Source organism: Monomorium pharaonis, chromosome 4 (assembly GCF_013373865.1).
Source record: "Monomorium pharaonis isolate MP-MQ-018 chromosome 4, ASM1337386v2, whole genome shotgun sequence".
Lineage (NCBI taxonomy): Eukaryota > Metazoa > Arthropoda > Insecta > Hymenoptera > Formicidae > Monomorium > Monomorium pharaonis.
The window spans coordinates 2,309,121-2,329,550 of NC_050470.1; the positions used below are offsets into that span (position 1 = coordinate 2,309,121).

At 34.2% G+C, this 20,430-nt stretch overlaps 2 protein-coding genes across 7 annotated transcripts in view; one reads left to right on the top strand and one right to left on the bottom strand.

Annotated features, from left to right (window-relative positions):
- Positions 1–183: 183 nt before the first annotated feature.
- LOC105840872 (hrp65 protein) lies at positions 184–13,464 on the bottom strand. 3 transcript variants are annotated; one of them, XR_004962788.1, is made up of 13 exons: positions 12,930–13,451; positions 11,874–12,134; positions 11,584–11,802; positions 11,066–11,367; positions 10,516–10,811; positions 10,261–10,451; positions 10,040–10,121; positions 9,681–9,700; positions 2,406–2,448; positions 1,846–1,922; positions 1,002–1,068; positions 637–708; positions 184–293 (listed from the first exon to the last, which is right to left on the bottom strand). XR_004962788.1 is itself a non-coding variant. In XM_036285230.1 (9 exons), exons 1-9 carry the CDS (start codon positions 13,188–13,190, stop codon positions 6,316–6,318), a joined length of 1,845 nt encoding a protein of 614 aa, XP_036141123.1. In that variant the 5' UTR covers positions 13,191–13,449; the 3' UTR covers positions 5,003–6,315. The 3 variants fall into 3 exon arrangements, 1 of the variants encoding a protein (XP_036141123.1); XR_004962789.1 differs by lacking the exon at positions 1,846–1,922 and having other exon boundaries at positions 12,930–13,464; XM_036285230.1 differs by lacking the exons at positions 184–293; positions 637–708; positions 1,002–1,068; positions 1,846–1,922; positions 2,406–2,448 and adding an exon at positions 5,003–6,528 and having other exon boundaries at positions 12,930–13,449.
- A 3,416-nt stretch (positions 13,465–16,880) lies between these two features.
- Positions 16,881–20,430, top strand: part of LOC105830209 (protein tipE) — a 40,419-nt gene continuing 36,869 nt past the window's right edge. For 2 of the 4 annotated variants that reach the window (XR_001138549.3, XM_036285235.1), the window contains exon 1: positions 16,885–20,181. Coding sequence is in view for 2 of the 4 variants with exons in the window: in XM_036285235.1 (XP_036141128.1) it covers positions 19,647–20,181 (535 nt within the window). In the remaining 2 variants the exon portion in view is untranslated. Of the gene's footprint in view, positions 20,182–20,430 lie in introns of all 4 variants that reach the window. The other 2 variants (XM_012669399.3, XR_004962791.1) reach the window with 2 other exon arrangements.

Sequence of the window (20,430 nt, forward strand, 5' to 3'; positions counted from 1 at the left end):
ATGTTTTGTCAAAGCTTTTTCCACGATATATATAATTATTATATTTTTCTAGAATATCATAAAATGTCATTATCCATTTGTCCTCGATTGTTGATTCCAATTCATTATCCACTAAATAATATAATGTGCAATATGATATAAATAACAAAATATTAAAGATAATTCAATAAAATAAACGATTAATTGATTAAACGCAATTTTTATTTTAATAAAAAATATATTTATTCAAATATAAAAAATTATAGATATTTAAATAATTAAGTTCCAATCACTGAACCACACTGCGTAGAATGCTGTAACAAATAAAAAAAACATTATTTTCGTAAAATAAACATCGACATAAAAATCAAGGCATTATACAAATCAGCATGTGAACGAATGCTTTCTCATCTTTCATTCAGGACTCTAGCCAGTTATTCATCAGTTTATTTTCAGTACAAAACTTCAATAAAAATTTTGTTTATGTCTTGTATTTTATTCTCGCAAATATAACGCTAATAAAATTATTTTATTATAAACATATTTAATTACATTATAAAACAAAACTAATTAAACTGTTAATTTTTTGTTAAGTAATTAAAATTATAATATCTTATAAAAGTCAATATAAGTTAATAAGTATAACAAGTAGTTTACCTTTCTACGAAATAAAATTCTCTTAGCTACTGGTTGCTGGAAATTATTCTTCGAAGTGCGTCTTGCAATCCCCTATACAAAATATTTATATGAAACACTCGAGTGTAGACAATTAATTAACTAATTCAGCAAAAGATGTAGCTCAAGACTTGCTTCAGTAAAAAAAAAATGTACACGTTGGAATTAAATTTTTGTACATCAGGTTTCAGCCCCGAAAGAATATCATCATTGCAGTCTTGATATTTAACATTATAATACATTAATATTTATAATATTAAAAGTTCTTTCAAGTCTTTAAGTCTGCGTAACGCATTATTTAAATACATGTTGTACAAACATATTCTTATATATAATACTATTCTCACCTTTAAAACAATTTGTCCTATAATATCAGACCAATTTGCGTTATTTCTTCACATATTATGAACTTTCCTATAACATAAAAATAAAAAAATAGCAAAGTTAACAATATAAGTATAATAATATAACATTTAAATCAGATCATGATTATAATTTATTCAGTACACGTTAGGATTATTAAAAATCATTAGAATCATTAGTAAATTTATCATCACAATAAAATTATTAGATTATTGGAAAAGTCATGACATTTTTGCAACATATGGCGCTAGTTCATTTGTGGAAGTATTAGAGTCATTCGTATGTTTGTTACTGCATTGTCATTTAACAGCTGAGTTCTAGCTTCATTCTAAAAAAAATTAAGCAATTTGTTTTGTAGAATTTACAACAAATTGAATATAAAAGACCAAACTGTATATTTCTGCCATATTTTACTATTTTACTTCCGGAAAGGGAAGAACGCGCATCAAGTTTGTGAAAGTTGCGTTAAAGTTTACGGTGACAATGCTCTACAAGAACATCAATGCCAACGATGGTTCATGAAATTCTGTGCTAGTGATTTTGACTTCAACGACGCTCTTCGGTCAGAAAGGCTTATCGAGGTTGATAATGACAAAATAAAGCATTAAGCCAAACATTATACAACGCGAGAAACTGCAGAAACATTGCACATCCATCATTTGAGCATTCATGATTATCTCAAGAAGCTGGGATACATAAGCAAGCTCGATATTTAAGTGAAAAACATAATAAAATACGTCATGACTTTCCGACAACCCAATAATAAAAATATAATTGTAAACAATAAATATAAAAAAACAAATATAAAAAACTCAAGATTATACAAACCTAATATAAAGTTATTACTTCATGTAATGACGTCAAGCCTGAGTGTTGTCTCAAAACATCAGAGTATAGTTTGTAATCTACACAAAACATTTTTATGAAAAACAAATGTAGATTATTAATGAACTACTTAACACAGTAAAATATAGTTCAAGACTTGCTTCAGGCAAAAAAATGTACACGTTGGAATTAGGTTTTTTACATCAGGCTTCAGCCCCGAAAGAGTATCATCATTGAAGTCTTGATAATGTTTTATATCAACATATTGCAAGAAAATTGTATATTATAAAAAAATTATATTAAATGCAAAAAAATGTTCGTCAATGTTAATAGAATTTTCCATATGTGATCCATTTATTTTCCTATAATAAACTTCCGAAATGATAAAGATTTGTATCATGCAAACTTATTATAAAGCAAACAGTTAATCGACAAGACAAAGCAATTTTAAGCTTAAGAATTCCAAAACAATTATTATACAAGAAAAATCTAACCATAAATAACTTGATACTTAAAGTTAACTAAATATGAAGATTATTATAATATAAAAATTGAAAATATACCTATAGTTTGTGAACGCTTTCGTGATCAACCTGGTGCTGCAATCTGAAAACATACACAACATATGGTAAATACGTGTTTATTAGATATTAAAGACATTGTTTTTAGGAGACTCCAATTCTAAGAATTTAAATATTCGCGTACAATAAACTTCAATCTATAAAGTATAAAGTATGCATTGTTCGATACATGTAACAATTATGTTTTACATCAAGAATTTAACGTAAATATATTAATTTAACTTTACATCATATAAAACAGTAATGATATATAATTAAAACATAAGTTTCATATAAGTGTTTTAAGTAAGTATTAAACATATATGTATAATCAAAGTCTCGTATTAATATAGAAAGTTAAAAAATATTAATAAACAATTTTACTAAAATAATTATATTAAACGTAAAGGATAAAATAATTATATATAATAAATCATAAAATATACGTAATATTTTTAATATGACTAAAATTGAAGTTATATGAATATAAATATATTATACAATTATATTATAAATTGTATTATCAATTAAAAAAGAATTTTTAACCTTTCCTTTTTCAATAAATCAATAAATCAAAATTTTTTAACTCATTATACTTAAAATAAATACATATAAAATATATTTAATAAATAGTTTCTTGTACTTTAAATAATTGCAGATTTTGTTAGCCGAAGCAAATTTTTAGTGTATTCTAACATTCTGTGTCACATAACACGGCAATAATTATAAAAATACATAAAAACCTCAGAGATATAAGAAAAGTTTTGGATTTTTGGGCAACAATCTTTTTTTAACAGTGCGAGGAAAATCAAGTTACGCGTAACTTTGTTTACGTTATGTCAAAGATAATTTTGAAAAAATTTTGGTACATGAAGAATACCTGATGATAGTAGATTTTTCGAAAATTTCTAAATTTGCTCAGGTTTTTATGTATATTCTCTCATCACACAATATTTCGTAAAGCTGCATAGTATCTCAAGAATTAGTAAATTACAAATGTTTGCGTTTCCTTTGGTTTTGCTATCAAAGATATAATAATATCCTTGTGTGCTAAAAACATTTCCTTCCTATAAAATCACATATAGTCATAATGCCCATTTTCCATTGCACGAAATTGTTTTTCGACATCGTCAAAATGATATAAAAAACTCATCGCGAATATTTCTTGCCACTCACAGTGGCACAAAGTAAGAAGAATTTGTTATACTTGTTACTTAAATTATTATCTCTGTCATTACAGCCTAGATTTCAATAGCTAGACCAAGACAACCTTTTCAAAGTACGTGTCTAGATATTGTGGTTGTCATAGGTAAAAAGAAGTGCTGTCTAGGCTGACAAGAGCGCTTAATTCATCATATAATTATTTAGAACAAGATTTAATGTTTCCTTTTTAAGCAAGTCGAAGATAAAAGTATTAGAAAATGTAAAGTCGCTTATTTAAATATTAGTTGCACATTATAATAAATTCTAATCAACAGTAATGTCTGTCAGCAAACATTACAAAGTAATTCGCTTTCTTTTTCTTCTCTTATACTGTTCTGAACGAATCATGTCACAAAAACAATAATTTAAAAAATAATTAATAGAATTCCCTAGAAATGAGTAGTTAATAAATAATAACTTTGTAATTTTTGCTTAATGTCCCACCCGAAGATTAAAGTAAGATTACGCATAATAGTTTTACAAAATCTACTCACCTCGTTAACAGGTAGTTCATTGACTAGCAGTTTCGAGTAAGTAAGCCTATCTTGTGATTGTAGTCTCCTCTCCGTTAAAACTCTTGATTAATTATATTTCAGTTCTAAATAAATATTATTAAACACTGGAATGTGGAAGATTCTTGAAGATGGTATATACTTTTTTTTATTATCCGTAATAATTCTTAAAAATTCAAGATAATAGACAAAATTTCTAATACTACAAATAATTACAAAAAATATAAATATAAGAATGAGTACATTAAATCTTTAAATTTTTTACGTTATATTGCAGGCTTTATATATAGAATTACATAAGAATCTTATCCTCTTTCTTTATATTCAATACCAATATATAAAAAATGAAAACTTTAAATATATGAGTATAATAATTAGATAGTTAAATTCAAATTCTCATTAAAAATATTTAAAAAATTATATTTTAGATATATCAGTAATTATAAATAATTAAGAAATTTTTAAAAATTTCAACTAATATATTCTATTAATATTTTCTAAGCTATACAAAATGCTATAATTTGTATATACTTTTATAATACATTGTCTTCTCTGTTAACATAAAATATTATAAATCATAACTTTTTTTTCAAATTGTATATAAAATACAATAATAAATAATTATCGCAAATAATTTTTCAAAGAGTAAATCGTGTAACATCCAAAGATGTTTATAAGAAATTTTCTAAGATCATCATATCAAACCTTTCCTACGTGGAAGATATAGAAAATCGTTGAACTGAAAGCAAAATTAAGGTCATCAAATATTTTATGTAATGTTTCATGTAGTAGCAAACGTTGCAACCCATAATTCATGGCTCAATTGTATATATAATTCATAAGAGACAGTAATATCGATTGATATTAGAAATTAAGATATATAAATTTGTGTCATATATCTTTATTCTCTTTTAATTACTGCTGTAGATTAAGATTCTTCACAAAATATTAAATATTATATTTGCAGATAGCACTGCGTATAGACATGTGTATATATTTATATATAATATGTATGATATATAACTTATGTACTAAATGATAATTATACTGATGGATATTTAGAAACTGATAAATTTGCATATTATGATGCAACTACACTCAGCATATCTAATACAACATAACACTAATTTTCAAGTCAAGCACATTGTCAGCACAAATCTTGATTAGAAAATTCTAGTCTTTTTGTTTTATCGCTTATACATTAATACTATTTATATATATGTATATAGAAAATTCAAGTAAAGAATATAAAATAATAAATGAGAAAAGTGCCATCTGACAAAAAATTAAATTAGTTCATTAAAGATAAATAATTAATAGAATGACTATTATCGAAATAAAAGATTAAAAATACAGAAAAAATGTAGAATAAAAGGGTTTAATAAAGCAATGATATTTAGATATATTGTAGAACAAAAAATTGTACTATTATCTAACGTTATTTATAATTTTTAAAATTTTGAAATAAATTGTAACTTTGAATCTTACTTCGTAGTAAATGTGTACAGCTTATATTTGTAATGCAAATGTAATATAAAAATAAACTTGGCAATTTTTTAAATAATATATTTAAGTGTAGTATTTATAAGCAAATAGATATATAGACCATATATCATTCAGATATTAAAAATAAAACACACATAGTATGAAGTAAGACTCTAATGTATAATTTAAAATCATCATGATTCGAATCTGAAACAGCGGAATAATTGTGTCCAATAAGATATCTAGTGTACTAAATATTGCCCTTCAATTGATATTTTGCAATCTATCAAACAAACAGCAATTTAAGGCAAATGTCTTAAAACATATAATAAACTGATGACGTCAATTCTTTTAATAACATCAATATTGTTATTGAATATTAGTATGAATTGAATTAATCGGAATACATGCTCAAGAAGAAATATCATCTGGAGGACACAGAATCCGTCAAAGTATCAAAACATTAATTGTGTTTAAATCCAAAACTGGTCACGCATCGTTCATTCACAAATCGAATTTCTCAAATCATATTTATGCCATCGATGTTCAACATCTCATTCTCACAAATCATATTCGATTTTTTTCAACACTATTCCTTCCCCATTTCCTCATCGGTTATCAAGATAATATAAAAATGAGAAATGAATGAAGGACATAGTACGATTAGTAGAGTATTAAGAAATCAGCGAAGTAAGATTTTGTACTACGCATGTCTAATATCGTCGGCGTTTTGTAGGATAATCATCTGGGCGATTACGGTCATTTCCTTGCCAACGTCCACTACCACCGCTACCTCCACGACCACCACCCATATTACCCATATCAACCCTCATGTCCATTAAATCCATTATTTGCCCACGATCATCGTTATAACCCCCTCGACTACCGCGGTCCATATTGTACGCGTCCATAAATGATTTCGGGTCCTATAGAAACGCGCGGAGAATGCGAATCGTATAGGGAAGCCGAAAGTTTGTTGTTAATCATTGATGAGAATGTCGTTCACATCAGAGGAACGCATGATACGCGTGTGTGGGCATGAATTGCGGATGTACCATAAGTACATTCCGTACGATTCAGGGCGACCATCCATGTTTGACAGCAGCACAGGTCATCGTCAATTTTCGTCAAATCACATAGAAAAGAAAGGGGAAAACACAATGTTAGATTGCTGTTTGTGTGTCGACTAACAGCGGTAAACTGCATTTAATACAGCTCTTACTAATACATCTCTTTTGGCGGATATGTTCTGTGACATTAATTAGACCAAGAAAATGCCCAACAGACAGTACTTTTGTTTTATGTGAGTAGACAAATATCAGAGTGGTTGCTTACGCGAAATTTTATAATTTTATCGCACACGTACAATTACTTTTCTTAATCACGACTTCAACTCAAAAATAAAAGCTCAGAAACTGCACTTGAAGTACATTTTAAATATAACATTATACTCGCAAAGTATTACTTTGTATCATATTTTATATCGTGGAATTAAAGTTAGAGTTGAAGCATAATTAAGATAATTGATATAGAGATTATTGCTTGATTTGATAACAATGTAACTATATTGTAGACCCTATAGTATAAGAGAGTAAAAACACAAGATTCATTTTGCTAATCACACAATGAATAAGCAGAAATTGTAGATGTTTCAATTTGTACGTAACATAGATGTAATAGTACAAACCTAGGTTTGTACGCCTATATTTTCTGTATAATATGTTGATCTAGATAGAATTTTTATTTTCCCAACCCCAATAGAGTGACATAATTATTAATCATATAATTATATATATATATATATATATATATATATATATATATATATATATACACATATATATACACACACACATATTTGGTAGAAATTACGAACGAGTTTATCTCGTGAGAACCAAGTATAATAAGAAGAACCTACTAATGCATATAAAATATTTTCGAATAAAAATGGTTAATTGATTTTTAATCATGTGGTAAATCAGCATATTAGAGAGAGATTCGCATATCAGAGAGAAAACGCCGAAGGTTATTTCCATTGTTTAATAGTAAAATACTGACATTAAGCTTCTATACAATTTTGAAGTTCCAAGCACACACGCGAACAGCAAAGAGACGTGATCAAGGTCTCGAAGCAGGCTCTATTTTCGTTGTGCTCGTAATGCTTCAAAGATGTATTGTATTGTGAAAGAATCCAGTACTATGTATAAAATATTCTTATGATGGGCATATCAAAATACGCCAAATGCGTTAGCATTTCGTAAATAACGTGCTTCCAAGTATTGATAAATATAAGTATTTTAAAATTACATGAAGTTTTGAATGAATAAACAAGATTCAACTTTCAATATTAACTTTTAGTTGAAGATTTTTTTTTAAATATGTGCATGCACGATTAAATTTCCTTGGAAATATTTTTGCAATAGCTTAATCTAATTACTTAGAAGAAAAGTCTAGTTGGGCACTTCTTAGTCAGTAGAATTACTATGGAACCGTATCACTTCTGTGAATCTTTTGCTAAACTTTTCTTTCATTCTTTTCGTGTATTATAGAAAGCACAAAAGCTATAGTATTAAATTATGAATGTGTCAATGTTCCATAGTAAGTAAAATTGTTCTTAAGGCTACAGAATAATAGACCAGAGTCTCCTGTCTGCAATCATGTGGAGAAACCAATATGGCAATTATATTTATAGATTTAAATAATTCATCCGAAGGCATAAAAGTTTAAATTGTATTATATATATATGTATATATATTACAATCGTAGGCCAAGTGTGGTATAAATATAGAAGTCAATTTTTAAAAATCAGGAATATCACATCATGACAGGTTATCTGTCTAAAGTCCTGTACACACACATATATATATGTATATATATATATATGTTTTATATTTATACATACATATATTAATAATTATGTATATAATTATTTATATAATTATGTATATAATTGTTAATATATACGTATAAAAATATATATTAATAATTTAATCGCTATATGGCAAATATATTAAATAAAGTTTAATTGCTGCAGTCGATTAACGCTGATGTTTATTATGATCACTACTTCTAACTGCAATATTTGCAGCAGAGAGTAGTAAAATGTTTATTATGAGAATCACAGATCATTAATTTAGTTCAATGCTGTGATAAAATTTAGATATTGTGGTGTTTACATGCTGGTTCATATGTGTATAACATAGGGTGCGTTCCGTTTCATGCATGATATGCATGATGCATCGTTCATCCTTGTTGTTTGTCAAACGTTAAACGAGGATGAACAATGCATTATGCGCATCATGCGTGAAACGGAACGCAGCCATAGAAGCCGGAGGTTTTGAGTAAAACTTTCAGTACGTAAAGTCATTGGCATTGGTATTTCCGATGGAAGATTTCATATCATAAAGAGAGTGGTGGATCATATAAATTCGAATATCCGTGCATCAAGATTAGATGCAAAACGAAAGCATTTCTCGTCAGTAGAAAAATATGTTTAAGAGTTAAATAGCAAAAATAGTTATATAATCGTTTACAGATCTTTGCAAACAGCAATACCTGTTAATGGATATCATTTAGAATTTTTAAATAAAATCAGTGTGTTAATATTGACACTTCATCCAGTATTTAAGTATCATTTTTCATTATCTAAATGCTATGCGCATCATTGAGTCCTCCACACGTTACAAATGTCCAAAATAAATTTTAATGAATATTTTCATAAATAAATTCATTTAAAAACGAAATAATGAATATTATGTACTGATTTTGCAGACATTAGAACTCTGTTTATGTTGAAGAGCATGCTCAATGGGGGTAATATCAGAATTTATCAATCCTCCTAATTTTTTGTATGGTGTTACACACCACGAAAGAATTGCATTTCGTCATGCAAAACATAGTGTTTCACTCATAATGAATAAGATTTGCGCAAAGCGCATGAGAATATATTTCAAAATTGTACCGCCCAAGAAGAAAAAAAAAATATCCATAGAGAAAAGAAAGTCACAAGGTGTTACGAGAAAAAACTTATGCTGTAATATAAAGTTATAGAACATAGTTAATTAAAGGGATACATTACCACTGGCATGCCGCTTCCACCTGTAAAAAATAATAAAAAATATTATCTAATTTGAAATTGCAAAAATATTTTAGTAACAATGAATTTCATTTCAAAATTATACAGCCAGAAATTTTTATCATTTAAAATCAAACGATAACTAATATAATCATCTATTATCAATTTATAATGTTACAAATAAAGCTGTTATAATGATATTGTCTAATTGTTAAATAAAAAGTACAGAACATTTGATTGATACTGCTAAAACAATCAAGAAGCTATAAATTATCGCAATTGTATCAGCAAAAATTTAGCTGTACATATAATTATAATACACAGATTAATTACATATAATTCTTTAGAAACTTATTACTTACCATCAGGTTGACCATATCCGTCACGATCATTGCTACTAACAGAATCATAATTTTTGCCACCACCACTACGAATTGCTTGTTCCTAGAACATTAAAAAAATTAAATTATAAGTATGATATCTGTCTGTGTGTAAAAATTCGAAACGTTGAATATATAGGTTCAGAAAAAAATCTTAATATAGTAAACAACTCAAAGTTAAACAATTTTATTATTCAACAAACCTGCATAAACAAATTGTTTTCTTGTTGACGTCTGTGCAATTCCTCTTCCTGTCTCCTAATACGTATCGCCATTTCTTCTTGTTGACGCCGTCTTAATTCCTCTTCACGAGTCCTTTGCTCTTCAGCTTGTCGTTCCTTCATTTCCCACTCCCTCTTCTGCCTTTCGCGATCAGCCTCGCGCATACGCAGTTCTATAATATAATTTATATAATTTATAAAAGATATTTTTTGATACGTTAATATTAGAATACATACGTTCTCTCAGAAGCTCTGTCTCGTGTTCATAGCGAGCAAATTCCATTTGTGCTTCCAATTTTTCTTCTTCCATTGCCATTTCCCGTTTAAGTGCTTCCTCTTTCTGCTTGTATAATTCGTGTAATTGCTTCCATCTCGTACCATATTCATGCTCGAAGCTACCTAACTGTGCAAAGCGTGGTCCGATTTCACGCGCTTTAAAGAATTCTGGATTCTTGCGTGGCAAACTCTTATCAGGATACCCGTCTACGTCATCTTGTTGCTCAAACGGTTCAACAACCACTGGTCGAAGGGAACTAAAACACAATTTTTTACAACTTGTATACGTTTTCGTACGCTTCTTTTATATCAAACATCTTTTTTACAATAAACTTGTGTTTCACGGGTCAGCACACGGCGATTAATGAAAGTAATCAACCATGTTTCCTATGTGAAACTATATTTTTTTATACCCCTGCAAAATGACTTGACACTTGCAGATTAAAACACATCAAACAAGCGTGGCGTCGGGGATTTATTAAAAAGTTTGTCGAAAATTGTGATAACTTACGCCGTAATAAAATAACAACCCTCCGTGCACTTTCTCAGAGCCAATTGAGCAGATGGTTTCCGACAAAACTCTATAACTCCTTCGCCAGTGCTTTTACCTCTATCGTCAACCTTAACGATTGCACGTTCGATTTCGCCGAATACACCAAAGGCTCTCTCTAGGAGTTCATTAGATATCCATGGCGTAAGGTTCTTCACTTTGATTGTTGATGAATGAGGAGCAAAGCGTACTTTCAGAGCACGACCTTTGCGCATTGAACCATCTAATTCACGCTTAGCTGTATCAGCATTTGCTTTATAATCCTGAAACAGAAGAAAAAGAACAACTATTCTCTAACGTGTACTTGCAAAACAAAATATCTCTTAGTAACAATAATGTAATCATTCAAAAATTATACAGCCAAAAATTCTCATCATTTTATATCAAACGGTAATTATTATAATCATTTCAATTCATAAAAAATTGATGCAAAAACATCAATTAATCATTAAACAATTGCTAATGGTTCGTATAATTACCATTCTGAGGAAAGCAAAGCTCTTCTCTTTGTTCACGAACAATTCAGATATTTCTCCAAATTTCTGAAACAAGGTCTGTATCTCTTCCTCAGTCACATCATTCGTCAAGTTTCCAACATACAAACGATTTCGCCCACTGAACTTCTTTTCAGTTGTATCTTGTGGTGGAAGCTCATGAGTAGGTCCACTGATAGCCATGACACGTTCCATCAGTCGATCCTGAAAGTGAAATACAAGTTCAAGTTGTGGTCATCAAAAGATATGTGGAATGTAAGATGTAAAGAACTTACGTCTTGTGACCTAGTGGCCATGTTTCTGTCGCCGCCACCGCGACCTCCTCTTCCACTTCCTCGCATTGCTCCACCACGTCCCATGCCCATTCCACCACCCATTCCACCTCCCATACCACCTCCCATACCACCTCCCATACCACCTCCCATACCACCTCCCATACCACCTCCCATACCACCCCCCATACCACCTCCCATGCCACCGCCCATGCCTTCAGGAGGATTATCCATCCCTCCATCCATGGAGTCATTCATTTTCATCTGTGAAAATATCATGACTGTTTCTGAATAATCTGGGATTATATATAAAATATGTATAATTCATTAAATTTATATCCTCTTTCTAAATCCGTTTTATTCAATTTTATTTGATTTTTAAAATAATATGTTTTTTATAATTTCATCATTTTTATTATCTAACAAAATATTAATATTAACGTGAATATCATAACATATATTACTAGTATGCAAAATATTTCAATAATATATTGTCTCAAGAATCAATAATATATTGACTCTTTATTTAAATAACATCTTAATCCTTTAGCTTACTCCGCGAGGCACGTGCGACGCGAGAATTCAAGAGTGCCCGCCGCCATTTTATACGCGAGGGCGCCATTTTGCGTTTTACTCCGGCGTTTCACTCGACATGATCAATCTCCCTCCGTTTTTAGATTGGATATTAACGATAATCACGATAGTAAAGGCGGGTGGAAATACGCCGATCGTGCGCGATGCTCGACGGAAACACGCTCAATCCCCCCGGAAGCTGCCTTAATTTCGCAACGGGAAGCGGAAAAATATTAACCACGCGCCAGGAATGCGCCACGACGAAGTTTCTATCTATACGATCGCCACGCATTCGCGCCGGAAATAGCGCGATTTACGAGCCGCGCAGATGCCGTGGGACGGGCGCATTTGGCTCGAAAATAATTTACGCCTCGCCTCGCCTCGCCGACGATGCAATGGCGCCGGCACGATGTGCGGCGTGCACGAGACGTGATCTCTCGGCCCGCGGGATGTAGAAAGATTGAGAGAAAAAAAGTAATTGTATACCGGTTCATTTCTGCCGCCACTGCCGCCTCCGCGGCCCGAAAAACGAGTACCGCCTTTTCGGCCGCGAGGTCCCCGGCCACCGCCTCCGCCTCCGATACCGCCGCCGCCGCCGCCGCCGCCGCCTCCGCCACCGCCGCCACCACCACCGCCGCCGCCGCCGCCGCCGCCGGGTTGATTACGTTCCCCCATGTTCTCGTTGCTGTTCTTAACTGGTGCGTTCACTGCCTCCGACTTCACGTTCGGAGTCTCCGTACCGGCCATCCTGTCGCTTTGTGAGCAAAGCTCCTCTCTTCAAGGTAGGAACTCCTTATACCACGCGTCCGTCTGAATCGACTGCACACTATGGCGTCCGGCAACGAAGAGAAGCCGAGGAGCAAGAGCCACGGTAATTAAACATGGTAGTCTCCTTTGCGCGGCGCAATGCATTGTGGGAGATACAACGACGGGATTGGTCGAATGTCGACCACGACGCGCGGTGATTGGCGGAGGACGTTGGATCGCCAGTTATGCCAACTTTCTCGAGCGAATACATTGCTATCTAGGGACTGTGTGTATTTTTCTTAATCCCCACGCAATCATGTGATCACGGAGCGAAAAAATGAACAAGACAAATAGAAGACACTGTATTATACACGTAAGAGTTGAATAAACTGATATTTTTTTAACTAAATTAGGTCAAAATTAATTGTTTATAAAATTAATTTAGTTACATTAAAAGTGTTGTATAAACGAAAAACTCAGTTAAAAATTATGTAGATTAAATTAATTGGATTGAATTATAAGTTAATTTTAAAAAGTATTATTTATATTAAATTAGAAATGTCATTTTTTAAATTAGATTACTCTAAATAACACAACAATTACAATGTACATCATTATATAAATTTATTATTTTATTTGCAAATTAAATTTATATGAAATAACTAACAAATGTTGATTTTTTACATATATTTTGTCTTTTACATAAAAGAAAATTTAGAAAAATTAAAGTTTACGTATTTTTTTTAATTGATTGAAGTAAAAAATTAAATCGCGTTTAAAATTAACTAAGTTAAGAGTTATTAATTTTTTAACTTTGTCATTTTTAATGTTTTAATTTTTGAATTTATTATCCAAATATGAACTACACTGAGAAAAAAATGTCGAAGTATTGAGAACCAAATTTTCTTATGACGTTTTCTTCGATATTTATTTGTTATAAAAAATTTATTTGTAAAAATGAAATATACATTTCTATGAAATGCATCTCATTTTTCTTATTAATTGGTTTATTTCTTAGGAATAAATTTTTGAAGTAAAATATACACTATTTTCCATAAAAAAACTTTTAGTATTTTTCTCTAATAAATGATTTATTTAAATAGGACAAATTAAATGTTTTATTTATAACAAATAAATTATTTATTTGTATACACACTGGATGTTATCTCTTTAAATAAGATATAGTTTACAGAAGTATATTTCTGAAGTATATTTCACTGAATATTTCACGGAAATGTATATTTCGTTTTCACAAATAAATTTTTTTATAACAAATAAATATCAAAGAAAATGTCACAAGAAATATTTGGTTCTCAATACTTCTACATTTTTCTCTCAGTGTATAACAATCTTTTGAGCAATTTATATAAAGTTACATAAATAAAATTTCAAGAGTTAAAAGATATTTTTTCGGCATCTATCGTGTTAAATGAGACATTTGTTTGTTGTAGCGTTGACCGATCCTTGAAATTATTAAAAATTGAAATTAGTAATATATGTGTCACATTTCAAAATGTTACAAAAAATTTTTTAATTTTACATATTGTTTCATTATTGAATATCTGTGTAAAATTTAAGCATAATTCTCTTATTAGTTCAAAAATTATTTAAATTTTTGTTCACTTTTGATTTTTGTAAAATTGCGTTTTGCAATACTTATTTGCAAATTTGATGAGAAAGCATTACAAATTAAATTTTTAATAAAACTAAATAAAATTCTAAGGTCGGTATTCATAGTCAAATCTTATTTCAAGATCGTCTGAAGCAATATCTCAAGATGCTAATACGGCTCTGTGATTCGTTGATGGCATTTTAAAACAGTACTTAAGATGATTTTAAATATAAGACCCGATTATGAATACCGGCCTAAATGCTGGTACAAATGTTTATTTGGATACAAATGTACAATTGGTACAAATGTTTATTTGGATACATTTATTTACTTACAACTGCAGAAAAATAGTCATATTCACTGTATAAGCTAGATTTTTCACTATTGTCCTTTTTACTGGTTTATGTATCAAAATTCGCATACGATCAAAATTTTTTGTTGATTCAGAAAAAGAAAAAGAATGAACCTAAAAAGCTTGCAGTTTTTTCAAAAGATAATAAAGAGCAAAAATATTCTTAATTCGGTGCAACCGAATAACGATGAAAAATTGCCGCTGTCGTAATACTATACCACGGAAGATATATGTAAAAACTAATTTGTCGTGAACTTTGACAACTTGAGAAACTTGAGACTAAGTTACCGCGTACTTTGAAAACTTACGAGCATACGTATCAATCAACGTGGAACGTCGCACGGGGTTCAGCGTGTTGAACTTTGGTAAGTATGCTGACACACGCGCGTTTCTCGAAATCGTCGCTATCAGTTGACGATAGGTAGAACCTAATGCTTCCGTCACCTAAATCACTCCGGAGTTCGGGTCGTGGATTCGGCCCTGAACCGGAAGCGCGATCCGATCGCAATTCAGGCAGGAAAGCACAGAGGGGGAGCTTAGCGTTATAATAAATTCCCGGACGGTCGTCCGTGTATCGGGCATTCGTATCGCGAATCAAGTGGCGAATTGGGGTCGTAGCCGGCGATCTAGGACGATCGGTATAACGACGAGGCGCCGCGCTCGTCAACCGGTCGTTAGGCCTGATATGCTCTCGTGAGAATCATGCGACTTTGCCGTGACAATCATGACGAACCTCTGGAGAGAAGTAGATCGCGTCCCTAGACTCATCTCCCGCCTACAAGCTCGAGAACTGTCGGTATATAACGTCATATAAATGCGCAATAAAATCTACTTTGCGGCAAAAGTAGACATCGCGCAGGTAGTCTACTTTCAGAAGGCTCCCGTAAATAAAAGTGAAGACAGAGGAGATCGATATCACTAACAATGAGACTGTTATAATAGTACACTATCTTTCTTTGATTTTCTATTATAGCTTAAGAGTGAATATAATTGGTCCTAACAATTCACTTAAAGAACTCTACGATGTTAAATCTCTTTATGTTTTTAATAATTAGAAACATTAAAGGAACGTCATATAGTTCCATAATTCGTGCTCTTGTGTCGTAGACTGCCTCTTAATTTACGCAAACTGGACCGTCAACCGTATCGAACTTCTGTCAAACGATTTTTAAGGAGTCTTAAAACATTATTTTGCCACATGCCGTGACGACGCTAAGACTTTGATATTAAAAAATTAGCTTCATTACGGAACATAATTAAAAGATGACAATAAAGGAACGAGAGAGAGAGAAAGAGAGAGAGAGAGAGAGAGAGAGAGAGAGAGAGAGAAAAGAGCCAGAAGGTGATGGTTTCGCTCGATATACATATACCAGAGAGCTTTATCAAATAATATTTTAGAGATTTTCTACTTTATTTTGAAGAAACCTTTCTTTCTGAAATAATAATAATTAACAATACAAACAAATATAGAGAGCTCGTTAATGCTAAGCAAAAATAATACAATAAACAGGTCAATATATCGAGCCAAGACAAATTTTCCTAATACATTATAATTTATTAAATAAACATTATATAATTATAAACGCAACTAATAACCAGCTGTGTTAAAAAATGTTAAATTTCGAAATGTTTCGACTATACTTAGTCCTCTTCAGTCATAATAAATTACCAATATGTATGAACTTAAACTGAATAATAATAATTAACGAAATATCAATATCTTTTGACAATAAGATACAAGCAGTAAAGAATAAACTCTTGACAGATTGAACATAACTTATCTTTGGAATCTTTAATCTACCATTTAATTTAAAATATTTTTTAAATTAAAATGTTCAGTTTTGAATCGTTGAGTTTTGGTATTTTAATTAAAATTCGATTACATTCTTCCCCTCTTTCCCTTAGAAGTTCTGTAGTCATTAAAATATTTAAATAAGATTTTCTATGCAAAATTTTAATGATTTTGATCAAATTTGTTCTTAAAACCTTAAAAAAACAATGTTTCAAATCTCTTTTACTGCATTTACGGGAAAGCTACCTGATATACAATTAGAAATATTTTCTAATAGGAATCGTTCCTGTAAAATTACGTAAAATAACGTTTGACAGAATTCGAGAAATTGACATCGGTGTGTCTATGTCAATGAGTTTCGATCGTTTATACTGAAACATCACACAGCGGCTTCGGAACACATCCCGTGAAGAAGAGCGGTGGAAGCAAGGCGGGACAGGCAGGAGCGTAAACAAGGGGAATGCATCGCGGGGGTGGCACGACGAGGTACGAGGGCGAGGGGTTATACTCGTCGCTCATGCGCGCCTGGAACCCCGCCCTGTCGCTTCGGACCACGGCCTGTCCTGTCGAGGACTCCTCGCCGAGGTGGTCGAATAGTCACGCTTTGACCCGCGATCCGCGAGGCGGACGGCACTCGCCAGGAACGCCGCTGGTGCTCGTACGCGAGAGGGAGGAGGAGGTGGTGGAGGAGGAGGCGGAGGAGGAAGAGGAAGAGGAGAAGGAGGAGACCCCGTGAACATCTGTCCTGGTCCCTCAGTCCGTCGTACCTCTATCGCGATACGGTTCTCCCCCCGCGAGATCGCAGGATCAACAAGATCAACCGTGATCTGATCGTGGCGGCCGGTGTGTATGTGTGTGTGTGTATGTGTGGGTAGGTGTGTGTGCGTGTTGTGTGCTCCATGTACCCAGGAAGGATCGACGACGGCGGATCGATCGTCGGGTATACGCGACGGGGAGTCACGCGTGCGACGGGAATTTCGAGATCGGGGCGCGAATCCGATACCGATGCCAAGTATTCGCTGCGTGGCAACTAGTTGCGGATGCGAGCTGGTGTTAAACGGGAGCCGCCGTTAAGTGTTACCGCCGAATGGTCCGTCGGAAGCCAGGTAGGACGACGACGACGACGGGTAGATCGCGTCGAGGTGCCATCAGGATTCACTCGCACGGGTTTTAAATCGCCAAGAGTGGCACCCTACTGCACTTCCGCTGGAGACAGACACCTCGGTGAATCGATCTGGAGCGCGTGGCACAGATCGTCAATTATCGCGACCGTTGTTGATTGCGAATGTCTGGCGACAGCGCAGCGGCTTAACATCTCGGATGAAAAGCACCTTTAATTAGCGAGGAAAAAGTTGACAATTTGTGGCTTCCTCTAGCATAATTTACGATCAATCCTAAAGCTGGCGAGCAACCGGTAGGAGCGTAGGGGACAGGAGAAATAGTCACGGCGACCTGCTGCTTGTCATATAAGTTTAACATACGCGATATCGATATCCTTTGACTCGATATCCGTCGTTCAAATATCACAACGTGCGCCTTACCAATTACCAAAACAAACAAACAAACAAACAAACAAACAAAATAGAAAACGAACGATAGGCCTAACTTGGGATCAAACAGATTAACAATTTCGAAAAATAGCACGCGATTTTTGTAACGCGTGAGAAGATCGCCAGCTTTCACGAAGATTTTTCATATACGTGCGCGCATTATCGAAATGCATGATTTCCTGCAAAACGGCAGCGGCTGAAAGGTCGCGATCGATCGGCTCAATTTGATAACCCAAAGGAACCTTAAAGCGTGCAAGGTCGTTATATATATAGCGATAAGGTAGGGACTTTCCGTGGCTGAAAAATCGAGGAGGAAAGAGTCGAGAAAGGTGCTCGCGCGGCGAAGGAGAGTCGCCTAGTAGTACATGGCCTACCTACACGCGATGCCGAGATTTACAAGCATCCATTACTCGAGCAAGCGTCGAACCTGAGAGAGGACCTCCAGACGCAACGATAATCGAATTCATCGAGTCCCGTTCGCGTGATGCCCGTGCCAAGGCCGTCGCGAGAAGGCATGCTTGAGCCTTTGCGAAGCAAAAGCGCGCAGCGTCGATTGCAAGATCTTGCTTCATGTTGCTCCTCGAGATTTCGGCAGGATATTCGCAACGATAGAGCATTCGTCGGTAATGATACAATAACGCGAGATTATCGTCGATTCGAGAATCTCGAGTAACTGCAGGCAGCTGCAGCACAAATTCGCACGCAAATTGTATCCTGATTTTCTTTTGTATCGAAGAACTCAAGTCGTTCGATGAAATCCCCGTCGGTCTACACGACGAAGCTCCCTGACGACATCGAATTTCGAGACGCAAACGAGTTAGTAAACGGCCTCGCTCAATGCTTCCTAGCAAAAGGAACTTTCCTAGGAATCAAGTTCACTTGATCCCCGATGCCCCGCCGGAGCCGTCCACGAGGAAACCGATGATCGATGCGTGTCTATTCGACAGTTGATCCCGGAGGATCAGAAACCTCTTCTCTCCCCAGAATCGCCTCTAACGAACGAAGCGATGATCGGCCTGTAGATCGGCGCGCTCGATGAACCGAGCGTCGAGCAGCAGCCAACACCACCCGAAGAAGAAGAAGAAGAAGCCGTAGAAGAAACTTAATCGCGTAGCGTCGTCTCGATTTCTCGAGAGAGCCGTCCCGGGTAATGCGCGGAAGCAGCTCCGAGCTCCTGCTGGAGGCGAGCTGCAGCCAGTGCCAGAGCGAATACGAACGGGGACAGGGTCGGGACAGCGACGAGCACGACTTCCACGAACGGGAGCTACGTCGTCGCAAACTGTTGGAGCTCGGGTTCGGCGCGTCGCGGCGCCGACCGCCACGGCGTACCTGCCGTCAGCGGTTTAACTTCTACGCGACATCGGCGCTGGCCTTCGTCGCCACCTCAGGCGGCGCGGCGCTCCTCTTTCTGGTCCCGCTCTACGTCGACCCGGCCATCAGCACCCTAGCGGCGGACTTCTCGCCGGAGCCGGTTGTATGCACGACCTCGCGGCGCGAGGACCGCGCCGGTCTCTTCAACTGCACATGGAGCTCGTGCCGCGAGGGATGCACCAGTGACGTGTACAGCTGTACCCACATATACGTCACGTACACGCCGTGGAGTAACGCCAGTATGAAGAACGACACCGGCGGCAGGAACACCACCGCGAACACCACCACGGCTGATCTGGGTACCGTCACTGCCGGTAGGATCACTAAGTCGCGGTTTTTCTTAGCATTTTTCCACTTTCCTCCGTATCTTCCTCCGTATAGTTAATATAATTGAGAACGATAGAATCAATTGGACTTTAAATTGGATTGGTAAAGGGGAAGGATCGGGTGAAATAATGCTGTAGAGAAAGAGGCAGGAAATATAAGGCACAAAATAAAAAATCCGTGATATGATTTTTGTGTTTAGAAACAAAACATTGGCGAATGCGAGATAGTCCGTACGA